The sequence below is a fragment of the Carcharhinus amblyrhynchos genome, chromosome 10, assembly GCF_965287045.1.
Source record: "Carcharhinus amblyrhynchos chromosome 10, sCarAmb.v2.hapA, whole genome shotgun sequence".
NCBI classification, from domain to species: Eukaryota; Metazoa; Chordata; class Chondrichthyes; order Carcharhiniformes; family Carcharhinidae; genus Carcharhinus; species Carcharhinus amblyrhynchos.
This window is the reverse complement of record NC_137333.1, coordinates 26757237-26781460: the sequence shown is the minus strand read 5'-3', so window position 1 is coordinate 26781460 and position 24224 is coordinate 26757237. Positions and strand designations below refer to the sequence as shown.

Sequence of the window (24224 nt, the reverse complement as noted above, 5' to 3'; positions counted from 1 at the left end):
GAGAGGGGATTAAGGGTTATGGGGAGAGGGCGGGAAAGTGGAACTGAGCTACCACAGATCAGCCATGATCTTATTGAATGGCGGGGCAGGCTCGAAGGGCTAGATGGCCTACTCCTGCTCCTATTTCTTATGTTCTTATGTTCTTATTTCCTTTGCATTATCGGCCAGAGCCCAGTATTGATGAAAATTGATTTGCTCTGTGGTTTAGATTCGATAACCAAAGAAAAATCTAAGTTTATCCTCTCTTCATTCTGTCTTATTTTATATTCATGTCCCCAAAAAGAACAAAGATGAGGACATGGGCATTGAGTATTCATCACATGGTCATTGTTAGCACCACTGATCTAAAAATTGTCTCATTGATATTGAAATTCTAATATTGGTTATTATTATGATTTTCATGCGAAATTTGTAGTTTGGATGGTTATAACCGCTTGGTCACTCTCTGCAATGGAACAAGTGAAGGTCCAATCAGGAGGGGCTTCATGGAAAAAGGTAGTGTCCAGCTGCCAACTATGGAGGATGTTCGCCGTTGCATGTCTCTTAAAGAATTCGATACCCCACCTTATTTCCAGAATTCTAGTTTCAGTTTCAGGTAGGTAACTTATACTTGAAGAGGGAGATTTTATGGAAGTAACATTGTTTAAGGAATGCTGAAGATGTTCTAGAGTTTATTATGTGCTTCAGGAAGTAACAATCAGGAGAATACCCATGGAATCTGCAAGTTGTGATCACTGAATATTTTGAGGGATTACATTTGATCGTACAGTTCTCATTTTATAAGAAAATGTGATCTAAAATCTATGCTCACACTGCCAAGGGGAAATGCACACAACTCATCCTGATAAAGGAATTTGTGCATATGCTTCTGATGGCTGTCACAGTCTGCAGAGCAGTGAGATCATGAAACTAATCAGAGCGCATTGTTCATTTGAAGCCAATCCTGGCATTTTGTAACATACAATCCAGACAACCTTATATCACTGAATGTAGCACTAAATGGAATGCAGGAGTGCCTTGAGCAGTGCTGTTCAAAGGATCATTAGATACCTTCCGACTATTGGCATGACAGTATTTATTGATATAACGGACATTTTTGGAAGGTTCCTAAACTTTACTAAAATTTAATTAAACAATCAAGTGGGAGTGGTCTAGCTGTTCTTCAGAACGCTGACAGAATCGTGACAAGACAGAGTGGAGGGAAATGGCCAGGACCAAACAAACAGCCCGCAAGTCCACTGGAAGCAAAGCCCCTCACAAGCAGCTGGCTACCAAGGCAGCTCACAAAAGCTGTTGATTCGCAAACTACCTTTCCAGTCCTGGTGCGGGAAATTGCACAGGATTTCAAGACCGACTTACGCTTCCAGAGCTCGGCCGTCATGGTCCTGCAGGAGGCTGACCTGGTGGGGCTCTTCATGGACACCAACCTGTGCGCCATTCATGCCAAGCGGGTCACCATCATGTCGAAGGACATTCACTTGGCCCGGCACATCCGTGGGGAGCGCTTGAATCTGATGTTAGCTGCATAGAAATAATGAAACCAAAGGCTCTTGTTCTTATCCTGCCACAGCATTGTGGCATAGTTGTTAGCACTGCTGCCTCACAGCAGCAGAGACCCAGATTTGCATCCAGCCTTGTGTGACTTTGCGTACATTCTGCCTGTGTCTGTGTGGGTTTCATCTGGGTGCTCTGGTTCCTCCCACCATCCAAAGGTGTGCAGTTTATGTGGATTGGCCATGCTACATTCTCCTTTAGTGTCCAGAAATGTGTAGGTTAGGTGGATTAGCCATGGTAAATGCATAGGGTACAGGGATAGGGCAGGGTATAGGCTTGGGTAAGGTGCTCTTTTGGAGAGTCAGTGTGGACTTGATGGCTGAATGGCCTCCTTCTGCACTGTAGGGATTCTGTGATTCAATGGATTCTATTGAAAATCCTGTACTGAAATGTGTTGCCACCAGACATCGGTGATCTGGTAAGACATCCACTGGAAACTGAACATTACTTGGAGAAAAGTATCTGTCATTGGTATGCTATATTTCGAAAAAGATGAGAGATCACACAGAGGAGGACAAGCCACTAGATGAGAGAGGAAGAAAATGGTTCTTGGTAGGAGAAAATAGTATTCAGAAAGCAATTCTTTTATCCAGTACCAATGCTTGAGAGTAATTTCAATTGAGTAGCAATTGCTTCAGAGAAGAGATCATGCCAGAAATCTGTTTACCTGTCAACTGCCATGGCCAAAACTCCTTCAACAGCACATAGAAACATGTAAACTAGAAGCAGGAGTAGGCCATTCAGCCCTTCAAGCCTGCTCCACCATTCATCTTGATCATGAAATTCAATATTCTGATCCCCTGCCTTCCTTCCATATCCTTGACCCCTTTAGCCCCTAGAGCTATATCTAATTTCTTCTTGAAATCACACAAAGTTTTGGCCTCAATTACATTCAGTGGTAGTGAATTCCACAGATTCACCACTCTCTGGGTGAAGAAATTTCTCCTCACATCAGTCCTAAAAGGTTTATCCCTTACCCTCAAGCTATGACTCCGAGTTCTGGACTTCCCCACTGTTGGGAACATTCTTTCTGAATCTACTTTGTCTAACCCTGTCAGAATTTTATAAGTTTCTATGAGATTCCCTTTCACTCTTCTAAACTCCAATGAATATAATCCTAACTGACTTAGTCTCTCCTCATATGACTGTGTTGCCATTCCCAGGAGTCAGCCTGGTAAACCTTCACTGTAGTTTCTCTATTCCAAAGACATCCTTCCTCAGACAAGGACACCAAAACTGCACAGAATACTCCAGATGTGGCCTCACAAACTCCCTATACAATTGCAGCAAAACATCCCTATCCCCATACTCAAATCCTCTTGCTATGAAGGCCAACATACCATTTGCCTTTTTTATTGCCTGCTGTACCTGCGTGTTTATTTTCAGCGACTGGTGCATGAGGATTCCAAGGTCCGCTGTGTATCTACCTCTCTCAATTTACACATAATAATCTGTCTTCCTATTATTGCTACCAAAGTGGATATCCTCATATTTATCCACATTAAACTGTATCTGCCATGCACATGCCCACACATTCAGTCTGTCCAAATCATGCTGAAGCATTTCTGTATTCTCCTCACAGCTCACCCTCCCACCTAACTTCTAAATCTGCAACGTCTATCACCTAGAAGCTTCCAGATATATGGGAGCAACATCACCTGGAGGTTCCCCTCCAAGTCACCCAATATCCTGACTTTAAAGTTTATTTATTATTGTCACAAGTAAGCTTACATTAACACTGCAATGAAGTTACTGTGAAAATCCCCTAGCCACCACACTCCAGCACCTGCTTAAGTACACTGAGGAAGAATTTACTATTACTATTCTTCCATTGTCGCTGGGTCAAACTCCTGGGACCCTTTCCCTAAGAGCATCATGGGTGTACCTATAGAACAAAAAACAAAGGAAATGACAGCACAGGAACAGGCCCTTCAGCCCTCCAAGCCTGCACCGACCATGCTGCCCGACTTAACTAAAATCCCCTGCACTTCCAGGGACCATTTCCGTCTATTCCCATCTCATTCAAAGAACAAATATATATATACATATATATTATATGTATAGTTTATATATATGTACCTTGCAGCTGTTCAAGAAGGCAGTGCCCCACCACCTTTTCATGTGCAATTATAGATGGGCATTAAATGCTGGCTTTGTCAGTGATTCTGACATCCTGTGAAAGTTTTTTTTTAGAACTGCAGCTTACAGCATTGCCTGTGGTGGTCAAGTTGATCATGACTCTTTTTTTAATAAATCCAGCCTTTGTCAGGTTGTTGGTAGGGATAGAAGCAACACGTGATAATTTGCAATGCAGTGCTATATAAGGGAGGATTCTGAGCCCCTTCATACTATTCAGCTTATTCAATCCTGCTAGAAACAAACAGTGGTTCAGCATTGTTGTATATTGATTATCTGAGTCATATTCCCATGTACCCATCTCTGAGGGTTATATAAGTGACTGCAGGGACTCAGGCCACATCAAGCTCCTCCTCTCCTGAAAAACTGCAGAGCACTCATTGCCTTCCTCCTCCTATGACCCCACTCTCTCTGCCGTGCAAAGTGCTGCATAATTGTATGAGGTGATGCATTTTGGGAGTACTAACAAGGCAAGGGAATACACAATGAATGGTAGGACACTAGGAAATACCTTGTTTACATGTCCAAAGATCTCTGAAGGTAGCAGGGCAGGTAGATAAGGCGGTTAAGAAGGCATATGGGATGCTTGCCTTTATTAGCCAAGGCATAGAATATAAAAGCAGGGAGGTTATGATGGAGCTGTATAAAACATTTGTTAGAACTGCACACAGCTAGAGTACTGTGTGCAGTTCTGGTTGCCACGCTATAGGAAAGATGTGATTGCATTAGAGAGGGTGCAGAGGGGATTCACTAGGATGTTGCCTGGGTTGGAGTGCTTCAGCTATGAAGAGGCACTGGTCGGCTAGGGTTGTGTTCTTTAGGGCAGCGAAAGCTGAGGGGGGAGCTGACAGATGTAGAAAATTATGAGGGACATAGATAGATAGGGTAGATATGAAGAAATTTTCCCCCTTAGCAGAGAGGTCAATACCCAGTGGATAAAGGGTAAGGGGCAGGAGATTTTGAGGGGGTTTGATAAAAACCTTTTCATCCAAAGGGTGGGGGAATCTGGAAGTGTGGTTGAAGTGGGAACCGTCGCAACATTTAAGAAGCCTTTAGACGAGGGCATGAAATGCTATAGCATATAAGGTTATGGACCAAGTACTGGAAAATTGGATTAGAATAGATAGGTGCTTGATGGCCAGCACAGGCATGATGGGCCGAAAGGGCATTTTTCTGTGCTGTAGAACTCTCTGACTTTATCACCTCCAATGAGAACACCTTTGCTAGTGCATTTTGAAAAGTGCACCCCTATCTTCTCAGGCACTTGAATCACATCTCCAGCAACATTACGGCTTGCTCTATGACCATTCTTCTGACTCCTATAGCATCTTTTCTATGCATCAGTTATATAGTTTCTCAATGATGTCAGCAGCCATGTCTCTAGCTGACTCTGTTTGAAGGTAATAAGATGTGTAGAAGGCTTGACTAGCATAGACTGAAGGCATCAGGATATGCTGCACAGACATGCATGAATGCCCTTCTGTGGTTAGACACCAGCTAAACATTGGAATTCCTCTCGATTGATGATATTGCTGGTTAATCTGAGGGTGCTGGATTGTCACATGTGCAAACTATGACTGGCTAGACCTGTGAGAATCCAGGCATTGCAGCATATCCTTGAACTCTCTCATTCATGTGCTCGTCTAAAGGCTTCTTAAATGTTGCGATGGTTCCCACTTTAACCACACTTCCAGATTCCCCCACCCTTTGGATGAAAAGGTTTTTATCAAACCCCCTCAAAATCTCCTGCCCCTTACCCTTTATCCACTGGGTATTGACCTCTCTGCTAAGGGGGAAAATAGCAATTTAAATGGAAGTTGCAGCCCTGGCATACACAGCCTTGGTCACAGGATATACACTTGTGGGCAGCAGATTTGTGGAATCCTGTTGGTGGCATCAGCAGATCACCAGAAGGAATTAGAAGTGCAAAGCGTCAGGGCTGTGATGACCTTGAAAGTCACTGGTGACGCATGTCCATCGGGCTGATTTGGAGGAGTTCTTGTTTTAGGAGGCTGCAGATGTCAGTAATGACCTGCTGTGAAAGTCTGAGCCTTCCAAGTCAGTTATTTAGTTATGGCCAGAAAGCTGGTCCTCTGCCTGTAGGCCTAGTTTTGGGAGCATTTCTATCTCTGCTGGAGCACTGTAGTCATCTTTTGTCTGTGAAGAGGCATGTGGCTGGGAAGGCGGCAGTTCCTCCTGCTGATTCTTTGCCTGATTCTTTTGGTGCTGTTTCTCTTGCTCTGCATCAGCCATTCCCTTGCTGCTGAGAAAGTTGACGGCGAGACAGTGTAAATCAAAGCCATGTAAGTTCAGTTTAGCAGAAATGGCCTCCAAAATGTTGGAAATCACTTCCAGAGTGCTGAAAACACACTCTTAAAATGAGTCCTGTGAGCAAAGGCCTTTCACTTATGCAAGGGAACAGCTGTATAGCTCAGTAAAGGATGTAAAGCTTTTCCAACCTGTCAATTTCTTACCTGTGTTAGGTCCCAATGTGCCCTCACCTTGTTAACCATGGTGAGTTTTAGACAGCTTGGAGACACTGTGTGCCGCTAGCTTGACAGCTTTAGGATGGTGTGTGCTGCTAGTTAGACAGCAATACACTACATCCCCAAGCTGTCTAAGTTAGACAGCTTGGAGAAGCCATGTGCCGCTAGTTAGGCAGCTCAGGGACACTGTATACTGCTAGTTAGACAACTTGGGGATGCTATGTGTCACTAGTTAGACAGCTTAGGGGAACAGTGTGTTGCTAGTTATACGGCTTGGAGATACTGTGTGCCACTAGCTAGACAGCTTGAGGATGCTGTGTGTTACTAGTTAGACAGCTTAGAAATGCTGTTGTCGCTAGTTAGACAACCTGGAGATGCTGCGTGCCGCTAGTTAGACAGCTTGGAGAAGCCGTGTGCCACTAGTTAGACAGCTTGGAGAAGCTATGTGCTGCTAGTTAGGCAGCTTGGGGACGCTGTGTGCTACTAGTTAGACAGCTTGGGGATGCTGTGTATCACTAGTTAGACAGCTTGGAGATGCTTTTGCCGCTAGTTAGATAGCTTGGAGATGCCGTGTGCCGCTAGTTAGACAGTTTGGGGATGCCGTGTGTCGTTAGTTATACAGTTTGGGAACGCAGTGTGTCACTAGTTAGACAGCTTGGACACGCTGTGTGCTGCTAGTTAAACAGCTTGGAGACACTGTACGTGCTAGTTAGACAGCTTGGGAATGCTGTGTATCACTAGTTAGACAGCTTGGAGATGCTGTGTGATGCTACTTAGACAGCTTGGGGATGTAGTGTATTGCTGGCAGATGGAATTTAATCCAGATAAATGCGGCAGATGGAATTTAATCCAGATAAATGTGAAGTGATGCATTTTGGTAGAACTAGTGTAGGGGGGAGTTATACAATAAATGGCAGAACCATCAAGAATATAGACACACAAAGGGACCTGGGTGTGCAAGTCCACAGATCCTTGAAGGTGGCAGCACAGGTGGTGAAGAAGGCATATGGCATGCTTGCCTTTATAGGACAGGGTATAGAGTATAAAAACTGGAGTCTGATGTTACAGCTATATAGAACATTGGTTAGGCCACATTTGGAGTACTGCGTCCAGTTCTGGTCATCACACTACCAGAAGGACATGGAGGCTTTGGAGAGAGTGCAGAGGAGGTTTACCAGAATGTTGCCTGTTATGGAGGGTCTTAGCTATGAGGAGAGATTGGGTAAACTGGGGTTGTTTTCCCTGGAAAGACGGAGAATGAGGGGAGACCTAATAGAGGTGTATAAAATTGTGAAGGGCATAGATAGGGTGAACAGTGGGAAGTTTTTTTCCAGGATGGAGGGACAATCACGAGGGGTCACAGGTTCAAGGTGAGAGGGGCGAGGTTTAACTCAGGTATCAGAGGGACGTATTTTACACAGAGGGTGGTAGGGGCCTGGAATGCACTGCCAAGTAGGGTGATGGAGGCGGACACGCTGGGATCGTTAAAGACTTATCTGGATAGTCACATGAGCAGACTGGGAATGGAGAGATACAAACGAATGGTCTAGTTGGACCAATGAGCACCACAGGCTTGGAGGGCCAATGGTCCTGTTTCCTGTGCTGTATTGTTCTTTGTTCTTTGGTTAGAGAGCTTGGAGAAGCTGTGTGTCGCTAGTTAGACAGCCTGGAAATGCAGTGTGTCACTAGTTAGATAGCTTGCGGATGCAGTGCGTTGCTGGTTATATAGCTTGGGGATGCAGTGTGTCACTAGTTAGACAGCATGGGATGCAGTGTGTTTGTGGATAGACAGCTTGGGGACGCAGTGTGTCGCTAGTTAGACAGCTTGGAGATGCAGTTTGTCACTAGTTTGACAGCTTGAGGATGCTTTGTGTCGCTAGTTAGAGACCTTGGAGAAGCTGTGTGTCGCTAGTTAGACAGTTTGGAGACACTGTGTGCTGCTAGTTAAACAGTTTGGACATGCTGTGTGCCTCTAGTTAGACAGCTTGGGGATGTAGTGTGCTGCTAGTTAGACAATTTGGAGATGCTGTGTACCACTAGTTAGAGAGCTTGGAGAAGCTGTGTGAGATTTGAAGCCTGGTCCTTTGATCATTATGTGGATGTGCCGGCGTTGGACTGGGGTAAACACAGTAAAAAGTCTGACAACACCAGGTTTTAGTCCAACCGATTTATTTGATGTGAGTTTACTATCAAATAAATCGGTTGGACTAAAACCTGGTGTTGTCAGACTTTTTACTGTCCTTTGATCATTACCATGGGTCTCTGGATTACTAGTCTAGCGACGATATCATGGCGCCACCACTTCCCCCTATAATTTGCTTTAGCTGAAGTTTTTGGGTATTGTACAGGTGCTTTCATCTATAGGTACAGATAACACCTGAGATTTTACCCACGCTGGAAGGGAGTGAATACCTTTGGAACTACAGGGTTTTTAAAAATGAAAATAGCCACTTTTAAGTAAAAATTGGTTTGGGCAATGCTGCACTGCTGGTTATGAACAAGCTGGACATTAAGAGAATATAATCCTTATAATTTATTAGTGTAGGCAGTGGCATCATGTGAAGAAATGTATAGGACCACAAGAGTGCCATCTGTACATCTCAGAGCTTTGGGAATTCTCTTACACTGTTATATCACAACACCACTGGGTCTTGTAGATGGTTGTACATGGCGAAGGAGATTTCTCTTGTGCACTGTACTTGACTCAGACAATTGTGGACACCATATGTTAACGATGTGCTTAACGGCAGCTATAATGGGGAGAAGATGACCGAGTGGTGTTATCACTAGACTGTTAATCCAGAAACTCAGCCATTGTTCTGGGGAGTGGGATTCGAATCCAGGCACGGCAGATGGTGAAATTTGAATTCATAGAATCATCATAGAACCCTACAGTGCAGAAAGAGGCCATTTGGCCCATCGAGTCTGCACCAATCACAATCCCACCCAGGCCCTACCCCCATATCTCTACATATTTTACCCACTTATCCCTCTAACCTATGCATCTCAGGACACTAAGGGGCAATTTTAGCATGGCCAATCAACCTAACCCACACATCTTTGGAATGTGGGAGGAAACCGGAGCACTCGGAGGAAACCCATGCAGACATGAGGAGAATGTGCAAACTCCACACAGACAGTGACCCAAGCCAGGAATCGAACCCAGGTCCCTGGAGCTGTGAAGCAGCAGTGCTAACCACTGAGCTCCCGGGCTGCCCCCACTGTGCTATCTTGCCCCGCATCTGAGATTCAGCTGGGGAGTGGGCACCTTGTCCTGAGTCTGAGATTCAGTTGGGGGAGTGGGCATCCTGCCCGTCAGTGTGAGATTTAGCTGGGGAATGGGCATCCTGAGCATCAGTGTGAGATTTAGCTGGGGAATGGGCATCCTGAGCATCAGTGTGAGATTTAGCTGGGGAATGGGCATCCTGAGCATCAGTGTGAGATTCAGCTGGGGAATGGGCATCCTGACCATCAGTGTGAGATTCAGCTGGGGAGTGGACACCCTGCTCATCAGTGTGAGATTCAGCTGGGGAATGGGCATCCTGAGCATCAGTGTGAGATTCAGCTGGGGAATGGCATCCTGACCATCAGTGTGAGATTCATCTGGGGAATGGCATCCTGACCATCAGTGTGAGATTCAGCTGGGGAGTGGACACCCTGCTCATCAGTGTGAGATTCAGCTGGGGAGTGGACACCCTGCTCATCAGTGTGAAATTCAGCTGGGGAGTGGACACCCTGCTTATCAGTGTGAGATTTAGCTGGGGAGTGGACACCCTGCTCATCAGTGTGAGATTCAGCTGGGGAATGGGCATCCTGACCATCAGTGTGAGATTCAGCTGGGGAATGGGCATCCTGACCATCAGTGTGAAATTCAGCTGGGGAATGGGCATCCTGACCATCAGTGTGAAATTCAGCTGGGGAATGGGCATCCTGACCATCAGTGTGAGATTCAGCTGGGGAGTGGACACCCTGCTCATCAGTGTGAGATTCAGCTGGGGAATGGGCATCCTGACCATCAGTGCGAGATTCAGCTGGGGAATGGGCATCCTGACCATCAGTGTGAGATTCAGCTGGGGAATGGGCATCCTGACCATCAGTGTGAAATTCAGCTGGGGAATGGGCATCCTGACCATCAGTGTGAGATTCAGCTGGGGAGTGGACACCCTGCTCATCAGTGTGAGATTCAGCTGGGGAGTGGACACCCTGCTCATCAGTGTGAAATTCAGCTGGGGAGTGGACACCCTGCTTATCAGTGTGAGATTTAGCTGGGGAGTGGACACCCTGCTCATCAGTGTGAGATTCAGCTGGGGAATGGGCATCCTGACCATCAGTGTGAGATTCAGCTGGGGAATGGGCATCCTGACCATCAGTGTGAAATTCAGCTGGGGAATGGGCATCCTGACCATCAGTGTGAAATTCAGCTGGGGAATGGGCATCCTGACCATCAGTGTGAGATTCAGCTGGGGAGTGGACACCCTGCTCATCAGTGTGAGATTCAGCTGGGGAATGGGCATCCTGACCATCAGTGCGAGATTCAGCTGGGGAATGGGCATCCTGACCATCAGTGTGAGATTCAGCTGGGGAATGGGCATCCTGACCATCAGTGTGAGATTCAGCTGGGGAATGGGCATCCTGACCATCAGTGTGAAATTCAGCTGGGGAATGGGCATCCTGACCATCAGTGTGAAATTCAGCTGGGGAATGGGCATCCTGACCATCAGTGTGAGATTTAGCTGGAGGAGTGGACACCCTGCTCATCAGTGTGAGATTTAGCTGGAGGAGTGGACATGCTGTCTGTTAGTGTGAGATTCTGGTCTTGGTTTTTCTCCTTCCAAAGAAGGTTCATAGAAACTGAACTATCAATAGAGAAACAACAAAATGGTGCAGGAATGGCCTGAAAATTATTCACAGAATCTCTTTATTGTACTCGTAGGATCAGACCTGGGTACCCACTTTACACAAATCACTCCTGGCCTGAATTTTCGAGGTGCCGAGTGAGTGTGACCAATGAGAATGGAAGCGGATGTGAAATCTGCTCTTGCTCATGATTGGCTCCGGAAAGAAATCACACACCGGTTGGCCAATTAACTACCAGCCAGCATGAAACGCGTACTGAGAGAGGCTCAGTGCTACTGGGAGTGGAGGAGGTGAGAGTGCGCTAGTTTCCTACCACAGATGTGCAGGTTAGGCAGATTGGCCATGCTAAATTGCCCAATAGTGTCCCAGGATGTATAGGTTAGGGGGATTAGCGGGGTAAATATATGGGGTTACAGGGTTAAGGGGTGGGTGGAATACTCATTGGAGAGTCAGTGCTGACTCCTTGGGCCGAAACTTCTGCACTTCAGGGATTCTACGATTCTATAATTTCCCCCACTCTACCATTACCACCAAGCTGGGAGATCAATCCTGGTTCAATGAAGATTCAGGAGGGCATGCCAAGAGCAGCACCAGGGATATCTAAAAATTAGGTGTCAATCTGGTGAAGCGACGACACAAGACAACTTGCAAGCCAGACAGCATTGGCAGATATTAATAGAGCTAAGCAATTTCACAGCTAACAGATCCGATTGAAGCTGAGCAATTTGCCACACTGCTGACCTTGTTGCTGTACTGAAACATCCTGGTTAGTTCTGGAGCAGTGGTTCCCAACATTTTCTTTGTCACAGCCCAACTTCATACCATAAAAGAATTTGAGATATGTCTCCTATTTTCTCCAGTTGTGCTAACTTCTAACAAAACATTGTGGGGGCTATTCTCCCAAAAGTGCTGAATTGGTGGGAGAACTATTCTAGATCACGGCTGTTTTCTCAGTGCAACTTTAGACCCGAATGCAGAGGTCACAATCTGGAATATCATTAAAAACCCTAAACACTGCGCATGCGCAGTGGCCCCGAGCTAGCAGTCTCCCTGTTTGCTGGCCAGCTCAACTGGGACTCCCGTAGTGCTGTCCCTCCAGCCACCTCCACCTGATTGCGGCCTCCATAACAATTCTGATTCCCCCCCACCCCCCCTCCACCCCGATGTCTGGCCCACCCACCCCCCAACAGTAGTGATCCCTGCACCCCCTTCACCCCGGCAGACGCCCCCCCCCCCCCCCCCAAGGAGGCAGAACACCCCCCGCCCCGCCCCAAGCAGAACACTCCGCCCAGCCTGCCCCAATTGCTGGCCTCCCTCCAGCCTAGATCAACCGCCATGCAGAGTGGCAATAGGAGTCTCCAACCCCATGGGCAGTGCCAAGGCACCCCTGACCATGGGCACTTTGCCCCTTGGGCAGTGCTGGGAGCACAGGCTGGCATTGCCGGGGCACTACCCCCTGCCGCCCAACCCCTGGGAGACCCCTGATTGCCCCCCACTTCACTCTAGCAGGGTCTCCTGCTAATTCCCGGAACATAGGGAGCTACTCTAAACTCTGCTGGAATAGGTGGGAGATGCTATCAGGCCGGCCAGTTTCGTACCAGGCCTGATAATCACATGCAAAGTATATTTAAAATATATTTTTAAAAGATTCAAAAGACTCACCTCTCTTCCCGTCGGTTTCCAACACCATCCCAACTGCGACTATTCGCCCGCAAAATGGCCAACACGCGATTCTCCCAATCGGACCTGCCGGGAAATTTGCAGGTCACAATGGAAGAATCAGCCCTTGTATCTCTAAAACTTCCTAAAACACTTCATATCACCATCTGATACAATTTTCATTAGTTTATGCAGTTTTCAATAAATGACCAACCACAAGTGGTCCTGACCTTCTGCGGATGGGCAATCAGAGTTGTTGGATTGCTCCTTTGCTTCCAGATTTTTACTTTACAATCCTTTTGCTCCTAACCCCCCTGATCTTCTGACTCAGGCCAGTTGAGACGTGTGTAGTGCAGCACTTTCTTGAGGTGTTCAGTTGAGCAGAATCGAAGGTAAGGAGGCCACGCCTCCTTTCTTATGACGCCAGCTGTCAAAAATCAGGTAGGTTCAAAGGTCCAGCCCGGGAGAAGATAGGTTTGTCAGGTATTATTAACATTATAGATGTATCTGTTAGAGTATTGCTAGAAGTGACCATGGCGCAGTCTTTAGAGAGATAAAGTTCTGTCAGCCCATTAATGATACTGTCTATTATATTGTGTGGCACTACCAAAGTGCTAATTAGGATAGATTCAGAACAGATTTAGCAGTTCTGTACAGGACATGACTGTCTACCACCACCCCCCCCACTCACAAATGTTCAATGTCCCCCTGCCAAACCTATGGCCTTTATACTTCTGACCTCGCACTTTTCTTACACCATGATTAGTTTGAGGCTCTCAATACTATCAAATTCAAATCTGATAGGCTCTTAAAAGTTGAATGTTTTCTTTAAACTCATAGGCCAACAAAAATGCAAAAGCCTGTAGAGCCAGTTGCCAAGGCACCCTTGATGCTTTAGGTTCTTTTGAAAAAAAGTTGTAACCTGAAGTTTGTGCACTCTGCATTTTAGCATTGCTTAAAAAAAACAGTTTTTAAAGGGACCACGCACTGCTTTCTTTCCTACTAACCCTTTTTTTAACAATTCTTTTAAACATTATTTATATCTTTGCAAACTCAACTTCACAACAATAACATGTCGACTAGTGAGGATGGTGTCAGGTTTTTCCCACTTGTTGATTCCCTTGTCAGCTGCTGCAAGTCCAGTCTGGTAGAAATACTCTGCAGGACTCCACCAATTGGTCAGTAATGGTGCTACCAAGTCACTGTTGGAGATGGACATTCAAGTTCAACACAAAGTTCTTTTGGTGTGCTTGCTATTCTCCATACTTCTCCCAAGTGTTATTCAACATGGAAGTGTAATGATAAATCAGCAGAAGGTCTCCTTGCCCATGTTTAATCCAATTCCAGGAGAGTTCATGGGGGCCACAGTCAATGTAGATGTCTCTGAGGGAAATCTGACCTGGAGTGTTGAGTACTGTGCCAGTGGGGCAGGACACATCCAAGGAATGTCATGAAGGAGCCTGGAACATTGGCTGTTAGGTATGATTCAAGTGAACATGACTATGTTCCACAGCTGCTTTAATGATCTTTTTAATAGCTCTTCAATTTTGAGATACGTCATCAGATGACTTTCCACAACAGCCTGGATAGGATGTGTTTTTTTTCCTGGTGCCCAGATTGATGCTTGCTTGCCCATCTGGATTTTTTTTTGACATTTTTGCAGTGATTTGGCACAACTGAAGTACCTGATAAGTCATTTAAGAGGCAGTTAAAAGTGACTCACCTTTCTGTGGGTCTGGAGTCACATTAGGACAGATTGGGTAAGGATGGCAGAATTTTTCCCCAAAGGCCGTTAGTGAATCAAATAGGTTTTTACGACAAATGTGGTAGTTTTATAGTCACCATTACTTATTCTAGCTTTGAAAATTACACATTTATTAATGAATTGAATTTAAATTCAACCAGCTGCTGTGATGGGATTTGAACATTTATCCCCAATACAGAATCTATATGGGGAGACTTAGTGGTAGGGAGAGCATCTCGCTGTAAAACCACCTGCCAAATATTAAAGGGTGGCATGGTGGCATAGTGGTTAGCACTGCAGCCTCACAGCGCCGGGGACAGGTTCAATTCCAGCCTCGGTTCACTGAATGGGAGGTGCCTGCACATTCTCCCCATGTCTACATGGGTTTCCTCCGGTGCTCCCATTTCCTCCCACAGTCCAAAGATTAAGTTACTCTGATTAGTCATGCTAAATTGCCCCCTTAATGTCAGGGGGAATTACAGGATAAATACATGGGGTTATCGGGATAGGACTTGGGTGGGATTATTTCGGTGCAGGTTTGATGAGCCAAGTGGCCCCCTTCTGCACTATATGATTCTAAACTGGTGTTTGATATGAGTGGGAGAAGGCTGATCAACTCAAATTGTCGTGGACCCATGTAACATGGGAAAAAGTTAAAAGAGAGAGAGAGAGGAGAGCCCCAATAACGTTACCACTATGCAGCATCCCCGAACCTATTTCCTAATGTTCAGCAGAATTTGATGGGGCTTTGCTTGCATGGTATCATTTGCAATTCTGAAGGATGATAAAAATATTGAACCCTTTGATGCTAGCAGAGTGCTCAAAGGAATGAAGTGTCGTAAACTGGCATTTCAGGGAGCTTTTCTCCCCAAAATGTCTTTTTGAACATAGAACATAGAACATAGAACATTACAGCGCAGAACAGGCCCTTCGGCCCACGATGTTGCGCCGACCAGTTACAAAAACAATGACCCACTAGCCTATACCAATCCCTTTTCGTCCATAAACCTATCCAGAGATCTCTTAAACGCCCCCAAACTAGACGCATCTACAACTGCAGCAGGCAGGGCATTCCAATCCCTCACCACCCGCTGGGTAAAGAACCTACCCCTGACATCCGTCCTGTAGCTACCCCCCCTTAATTTAAAGTCATGCCCCCTCGTGCTAGCTTTCTCCATCCGAGGAAAAAGGCTATCACTATCCACCCTATCTAAACCCCTAATCATCTTATATGTTTCAATAAGATCCCCTCTTAGCCGCCTTCTTCCCAACGAAAACAACCCTAGATCCCTCAGTCTCTCCTCATAGGACCTCCCCACCATACCAGGCAACATCCTAGTAAACCTCCTCTGCACCCTCTCCAACGCCTCCACATCCTTCTTGTAATGCGGGGACCAGAACTGCACACAGTACTCCAAGTGCGGCCGCACTAGAGTAGTGTACAGTTGCAACATTACACTGCGACTCCTAAATTCAATCCCCCTACCAATAAACGCCAAGACACCGTACGCCTTCTTGACAACCTTATCTTGAAGCAGTTGTTTGGAGATAAGATTTTTCTGAATAAATATTATAAAGTAAAACAGTTCTGATGCAATAAATCTTGAGTATTAAAATGTTACAATATGGGTGATCACCTGAGGGAAAAATAAAAGTTGAAGGAGTAACTAACTAAATTATCAGTAAGTGGTGGGTCAATTACTTAGATTAGAGTTCAGGCAATTCCAGCTACATATTAAGCAATTATTTTTACACGCGATGGGAACAATCCTGAGCCCACACTCACTGTCCATAGGAATGGCAACGGGGGCTCAAGATTCGGCAAAACCTCAGAAGTCACAGACCTTGTCAGTAATATCGCAATGTCCAGTTTTCACCGTCCCCTTGCTGGTGATGTAACCAAGTTCACGCCCAGATTTAAATACATTTTAATAGGTTTAACTATAATTTACACACTCCCTCGCCATCTATTGACCTTCCACTATATATTCAAACCATGTGATGTGACATTAGGCCAGTATGGCTTACAACAGGGTCATCCAGATGCGCGCCTGTTATGCGGATCCTCTTGGGTCTTAAAGGTGACCATAGCCCCTGGAAGAGAGGGCCTCAGCCGGCTAGTGTCCTGATAATGTTCCCTGGCACTGCCCCAACACTTCGAGGTTAGCATTATGCCACGGGGTGTGCCAGAGGTGGGAGGGGGTTGGGGGGTAGTAGAAGAAAGTGTCGGCTCCAACAGAGGGTGGGGGAGAGTTGCCAGCTCCATTTCTGATCAGTGTGGGGATAAATGCTGGCTCCACTCAGGGAAGGGGGTTTAGGGTGGAGGTGAATACTGGCTCCGACCGAGGGGTGATGGTGTGGGTGAATACCTGTTCCAATCAGAAGTAAGGAAGTGAATGCTAGCTCTGATCAGGGCTGGGGTGCCGGGGAGAGCCTTTGAGACTGCCGTGGTGGTCTGGGGGGAGGTATATTCATGTTTTTTTAAACAAGGCGCCCCAATCTCAGTGCAGCCAGGCTTTGCTGGTGTGTTAAGGCCCTAGCTCCCTATTTGATGGCATGAAACAAGCCCAGCTGGGTTTTTTTGGCAGTGTAAGGTCTGATATTTCATGTCGGAACCAAGACTCTGCCACTTTTTGGCAAGATTTTGTCCAGTATATGGTTCAAAAAGACTAATTCTAGATTCTTTCAATAAAGTTTGCGCACAATATTTTTCAAGACTGGAAAAATATTAATTTCCCTACTCAGAGGTCACTTTAAATGCTATTGTTTTGGCACATTGTAGGAATCCAGTTAATGCATTCTGAAAACATTTTTATGACATGAATGAAAATTTGTGTGCTACTTGAAACCAATTTTCAAAGTTTTAATTTGCAAAACTAAGACTTCCTTTGTCACAGTACATTTGTAAAGTTGAACTCATAGTTTTCATCGCTCCTCTGTCTCCTCTCCCTTCTTTGATAAAAAGGAAGTTCTGAACAAACTCACCCACTTTAAATTGTTCATTTAAGCACTTTTCGCATTAGTGAGAATTCTTACTGTCTCTCAATTTGTCAGACCCATATAGAACTGTTATACTGTTTTTTTCCTTTCAGAAATGCGCTTGAGGGATTTGATACACCAGATGGCAAAACTGGCACTGGCGAAATTCAGAGTCTTCATAACCTGGTTCATTCTTTTTTGAATGGTACAAATCTCTTTCCGCATTCTGCAGCAAATGATCCACTTTTTGTGGTATGTATTTAATTCACCTAAAATAAATGAATAGTTATGCGTCCTAGATAGCCATCCTACCCTAGCTCCATCCATCATCATATGATTCCTGCTTTGCCAAAGGCAACAGATGTAGTGTAGTGTTAATTTGCTTGTTACATTGCATGAGTTCCTTCCTTAACGGTGTATCCTCAGTGCATTTGCTCTATACTGTTAATTGTCAACATCTGATATTTAATGATTGTAATACTGCTTGTTACTCATTATTATTAGCCTATTGTTCCCTCAAGTATCAAAACTTTAAGAGTGCATGAGAACTGAAATTGTTGGAGATTCATCTGACTGACATTACAATTTTTCAAAATAGTATAATATGGCGGATAGAGAAAAGAAGTGGGGCTAACTAAGAATTTTTCGGCTCCGTGAGTTACAAATATTTTTTCTTACCTGTTAATGTGTGCGCATTTGTAAACGTTTATAACATTCAAGTTGAAAAAAATAATGTTTAGGTGAAGTCATTATTTTCAAGACATGTATTTTTTCACTCTGCGTGACCCATGATTCTGACATAGACTAAGTGAGCACAGGCAATTGGGCAGTAATCACTTTTGCAAGATCTCTATCTCTGGATGATTTGCTGAGCATAACATGTTATTTGTGGTCAATCTAAAGTATGTTCAAGCTTCATCCCAATGTTAGAATGTGATAAAATGTCTCTTTGTTTACCTGGAGTGGGCATCAGGGAACGTCTGCAGATAAATGAGTTTTTTATTTAACATCCAGTTATCCTAGACCTATGAAGCACTGTTCCTTTTTTAAATGCTGATTTAGGTTTATGTCGGTGTTAGGGACCCGGATCAGAACCCCAAGTTATATTATGAAGCCAGACTAGACCCTATCAATATTTATATTTTGGCATAAATGTGAAGATAGTGTATTTGTTTCCAGGAATGATTCCACTGACAAAGGCAGGATCTTTTGTAGTGAAACAAACTTTTCTTAATAACACAGTTTAAATATAACTCTAACAAATGAAGCAGCTTAACCATTAACAGTTGAACAATGTTTTAAAATGAAAGGAAGCAACTTTACTATCTAGCTCATGACTGCTCTAGTTCTAAGTAAGCCCATTCACAAATCAAACCCATTTTTAAGTAAATACAGTTAGCAAATCCAGGAACGTTTGCTTTAACATTTGTTAACAATCTTGGAACTTTCAGAGAGAAATAGAGTGCAAAATCCTTTTAACGTCAACCAGGCTTCAGCTGCAAACTAAACTGCTTCCTGCAAAGAGGTGTTTCCCTGCTACAGACCCAGGACTGCACATAAACCACATCACCACATAGAATCATAGAATCTCTACAGTGCAGGAGGGATTTGTCTCAATGAGCCTGCACCAACAACAATCCACCCAGGCCCTATTTGCATAACCCCAAGCATTTTATCCATTAATCCACCTGACACTAAGGGACAATTTAGCATGGCCAATCAGCCTAACCTGCACATCTTTGGATTGTGAGAGAAACCGTAGCACCAGAAGGAAACAAATGCAGACACAGGGAGAACATGCAAACTCCACACAGTCAGTCACCCAAGATTAGAGCTGAACCCAGCTCCATGACACTGAGAGACAGCAATGCTAACCACTGGGCCACCATGCCACCCCACTTTGTTTGTGATAATGATGTTGATATCCATTTGTAATTAAAGTCTAACCTTACCATGAATATAAGAGTGGGATTGTGATCATTAATGTAAGAACATTTGTGTAAAAAAAACAACAAATATTCTGGGCTATGTTTTTAAATTTTATGCAGGAAGTCATATAAATGTGTGCCACCAGGTGGCAAGCTGGTTCCCTGAGTTATTTTCCTGTAGGTGGGATGGGAAGAGGGGTAGCAGAACGAATTGCTTGCAAATGGCAGAAAACCAACTAACTTTGTTAATGGAGTATTAAGGCAAATAGTAAGAAATTTAAGGAAATCTTCCAGTTGGCTTCCAAGTTCCCAGTGGCACTGGAAAATTATACAACTGCCTAGAGACAGCATCTCAGCAGCAGGACTTCGGTGTCAGTATTCCAAGCAGTGGCCCTAAAATAAAGACAAAATACAGCAGATGCTGGAAACCGAAATAAAAACTGAAAGTACTGGAAATGTTCAGCAGGTCTGGCAGAACCAATGGAAGATAAACGAAATGCTTCAAGTTATTGAGAACTGAAGGAAAGCAGTAATGTGATGGTTTTTTTGCTCTGGGCCAGGTTTTTGTGACCGAGGCAGGTAGCTCAAGTTGAGGAATTGCCCAACTGGATAGAACTACCTCATTTTGAAGGACCCTGTTGTACCCAACTTTCACTCAGTGGAGGAGGGGTTGGGATAGAGTCCGGTGCACCAACCTTAGAGGTCAATCATAGGCAACCATTAGGATGGGCGAATGCTAAAGTGGGCTGATTAGAAGCCTTGCTGGTTAGAAGATTGAATGTTCCCTCAACATCTGACAAGACTTACGGAACACACAAAACACAGCTTTGTGAGTAACAGAAGCTGTAAGATATTGGCTTTGCACCACTATTGGAATCTGAAGATTGCTCCATCACTTGTCTAGCTCCATGAAGATAGTGGAGTCATAAAATAATGTTTATAGTTCTTGAAATGTAGGAAATGAATACCTGTCTGGAACGATCACAGCTGCTGGAAGATTGATGCATCATCTAAGTTGTGATGTGGGTATGCCGGCGTTGGACTGGCGTAAACACAGTAAAAAGTCTGACAACACCAGGTTTTAGTCCAACCGATTTATTTGATAATATTATCTATAGTCTATTATCAAATAAATCGGTTGGACTAAAACCTGGTGTTGTCAGATGTTTTACTGTCATCTAAGTTGGCCAGTTTTATGTTATGCAATGGCTAGGTTTGATATCCACGGAATTAGTTGATTTTCGCAATGACACTATCTGCTTCAAATTGTTTAAGCTCCTGTGATACTTTGTCATCGATTGCAAATCTTACGAAACTGGCAAAATTGATATATCAACGAAAGGAGCATTACTGCACTCGTTAGTCTCCTCGAACATGGAAAACAAGGAAGGATACTGTTATACATAGTCAATATCATCAATCACATTATCCTGGGGTTATCAAGTTTAAAATCAAGTTTATTAAACTGGTTTACTCCCATAATGCCTTTGGCTACATAGAAAATGAATACGTTTAAGGTGATATTCCCCAAAACGAGAATAGTCAAGACATTGTAAACTTAAAGAGTGTTTGTTGCATCCTTCTGCTCCTATTTTCTTTGTTTCTATCCTTGTTTTTCTAACCTTTGTGCAGTACTTGATAAAATTATTCTCTCGATCTGCCTTTGCATTGTAATAGGTGCTACATGCCTTTATTGATGCAATTTTCAATGAGTGGATGAAACAAAACAGCCCTTCAATTAGCTCATGGCCAGAGGAGATGGCACCTATTGGGCACAACAGGCAATCTAACATGGTACCATTTTATCCACCTGTGACCAATGAGGAACTGTTTGTATCTTCAGCTGATCTTGGCTATTTGTATGCAGTTGAATTACCAGGTAGGTTTAAAAAGTTATTTTTCCCATGATTTCATTATTATTCCTTCAGTAAAGAGAAATATGTTTTGCACTGCGCCAAAGTCATTATTGGCCAGCAGGCAGTATACTTCAAACAGATAGATTCAGTCTTACTTGAAAGGCAAATGATTTTGCCTCAATATTTATGTTGGAGATGGGGAGGGCATGGGAGCAACTGTCAGTAGCTGGGAAATCTGAAAACATGCAAAAGGCAGAGCTTCCTTCAAACTTAATGGCAGGGTCTCATTTGAATGTGTTAGTTTTCTACACAGCAGCCAACCAGATTCTGATGAAGCTGCTTGACGTTTAAATGGTTTATTTACTTAAATGGTCAATGAATCAATAGTATACCATCCCCACAACAAAAACATATATTTCTTATAGTTGCATGGCTATGAAACCAAACAAAAAAACCTAATATTTTATGTCTAAGTAAGACCTAACTCTCTCCAGCATAACATTTCAAAGCTTTAGCTGGTTTATACTTTAAAATACACACAAGCCTGAATGTTTATGTGGTGTTCAAGCCGTGTGAAGATTTAATTATGCCCAAAAGGTTAATTCACTAATATTTGAATGAAAGCAATCTTTACTAATAGCCTAAGATGTTTCTGAACGGTTATTCTTGTCTGAGTTAACAGAATCCTGGGGTTTCCCATTATTGACAACTACGGTTACTTACAGAAGTGACAGTGATGCTGGTGTTTTTAGCATTGATCAGCTGAAATCACACACTTTATCACTTACTGTCTACCCACCAATGTGAAAAGATTTGGGTGACATACATGTTGGCCCTAGCAGTACAGAAGTATTCTCCCAATGTAGGCAAAGAAAGTTGATTTGCTACCAGTTTGGGTCACTGTTGGTGCAGAGTCTGCATGTTCTCCCTGTGTCTGTGTGGGCTTCCTCCAGGTGCTCTGCTTTTCCGTCTCAGTCCAAAAGACGTGCTGGTTAGGTGCATTGGCCATTCTAAATTCTCCCTCTGTGTACCCGAACAGGAGCCAGAATGTGGCGACTCAGGGATTTTCATAGTAACTTCAATGCAGTGTTAATGTAAGCCTACATGTGACACTAATAAATAAACTTAACTTATTTAAAGAGACATAGGGCCAGATTCTTCTAGTGTTCTCACCCCACCGCTGCTGCCAGCGGGATCAGAGAATTTTCACTCAGCCAAATTTCTATTCACTGCAGCCAAACTAGAGAACCCAGCAGCGGACGAGCTTGGTGAATCCGGCTCATCATTTTCTTTTCAATATCTCTGGAAAAGAATGTTGGGAAGAGAGGTTTGTGGAAATACTTGGAGTCCAGAGCGCCTGAAAATTGAAGGGAGGGAGAGGGATTATAGTGATCGGGAACCAGCACCTGAAAGGTATGTGAATGGGAAGGAGATTGGAAATCAGCCAGGGCTTAGAGATAGGGAATCCTGGAGAGCTGCCTGATCATGGGTAGGATGATGCTTTATCAATGAATAGTTTACATTTTCTGCAAACAATCTATAGTTTGGTTTTGAGTGCAAAGCAGATGTGCAGCAGAGACCTATAGCAGGTTTTTGGTCTCTTATTAGCCCATTCAAAGGACCTAACATCTGATTTAGATTTGGGATTAAGACCAGTCTTTAATTGTCCCGAGCCATCTGCTGGACGGCAGTGAGTTCTATCTGCTTTTAGTTCAGACAATGAAGAGATCCTTTAAAAACAGGTGGTTTTCAATGCAATTTCTCAATGAAATTCTCCATTAAATGACAACATTAATGATGAATAATCCAACAATTTAAAATATTTACTTATTTACAATCATGAATATTAACTTTTTTCATGAAATCCACAGAATTTCAAATGTCCTTGGGTATCATACTTGGAGTCATCTTTAGTGGAATCTTTATGTCCCTTGTCTTGTTGGCAATACTAACGATGCTAATTCTACAACGAAGAAGGAATCAAGGCTTTGAACCCTTGCTAAGCTCAGAATTTACCAACAAAATGTACACTGAAGAAGCTTAGTTCATACAGTTGTTCACTCTTATGATAAAATAATTATTTTAATGATCTTATCCTAATTGCAATATTGCATTGTGTATAAGCATGATTGAAACATTTGTAATGTGTAGCTAATGTTGTGCCATCAGTGCTATGATGCATTATCACAGCGTACCAACAGTATATAACCTGATCTCATTCAATTTGTATTTAATTTTTAGTAAGTTCTTCTGCTTGGGCTTTGTTTATAAATGGTGAAAAAAGAACTGTTTCATAAATTGGGAAGTGAAATTTTCCCTCATGTCTCCATATAAATTCTGTTCATATTATCTGACAACCTTTTGTAGGTTTGTTGGATATCACAGGCGGGGTTTGCTAAGTAGCTTTGTGAAAGCCCTTCCAGCCTGGGCGGATCTTTCATTTTCAAAGTACTTTCAAAACCAAAATGTAGATCCAGTAAGGATGAAATTTTAAGTCCTTTCTCTCATTTCCAATTTATGACATGTGCTTTCAAAAACAAATATATAGAAGCAATATAACTCTGACACCACAGGGATTATGTACAAGATCCTTTGTCTCATGTACCATTATGGAATAATACATTTTTCCTCTGAACTTTATCTGTTATATGATTATTAATATATCCTGGCGAACTTCTATTAAAATGAAAATGCACCTATTTTTCTGTCTCATTGTTTTATTTTTGCACCGGCCGTTGGAGTTATGGTGTGATAGGGCAGAATTTTGTTCTCTCTTTGATCCCAGAAGCAGCTGGAGAGCCAGTTTAATTGAGCAAAAAAGTGCATGATGGGAAGGCTGAATAGGGGTCTTCCCTCGCAGAGGTCACTTGCACAGCAAACTCTGTCTGGTTTGTCTGTGACCTGAGGGAAGCAATCCTCTGCTCTTCCTATTGATGCACTTCACAACAACCCTCACCCTCCTCATGGCACTTCCCTGGAATCACAATCCCATCTCAGTTACTTCTCTCCTCAGGTTTCCTCAACA

General features: G+C 43.8%; 1 protein-coding gene across 1 annotated transcript in view; it reads left to right on the top strand.

The window, feature by feature from the left end:
• Window positions 1-23892, top strand: part of dct (dopachrome tautomerase) — a 42417-nt gene extending 18525 nt beyond the window's left edge. The window contains exons 5-8 of the mRNA XM_080197859.1: window positions 416-595; window positions 17529-17667; window positions 21021-21222; window positions 23071-23892. Of these exons, the coding sequence (XP_080053985.1) occupies window positions 416-595; window positions 17529-17667; window positions 21021-21222; window positions 23071-23243 (694 nt within the window). The 3' untranslated portion in view covers window positions 23244-23892. The remainder of the gene's footprint in view (window positions 1-415; window positions 596-17528; window positions 17668-21020; window positions 21223-23070) is intronic.
• Window positions 23893-24224: the final 332 nt, after the last annotated feature.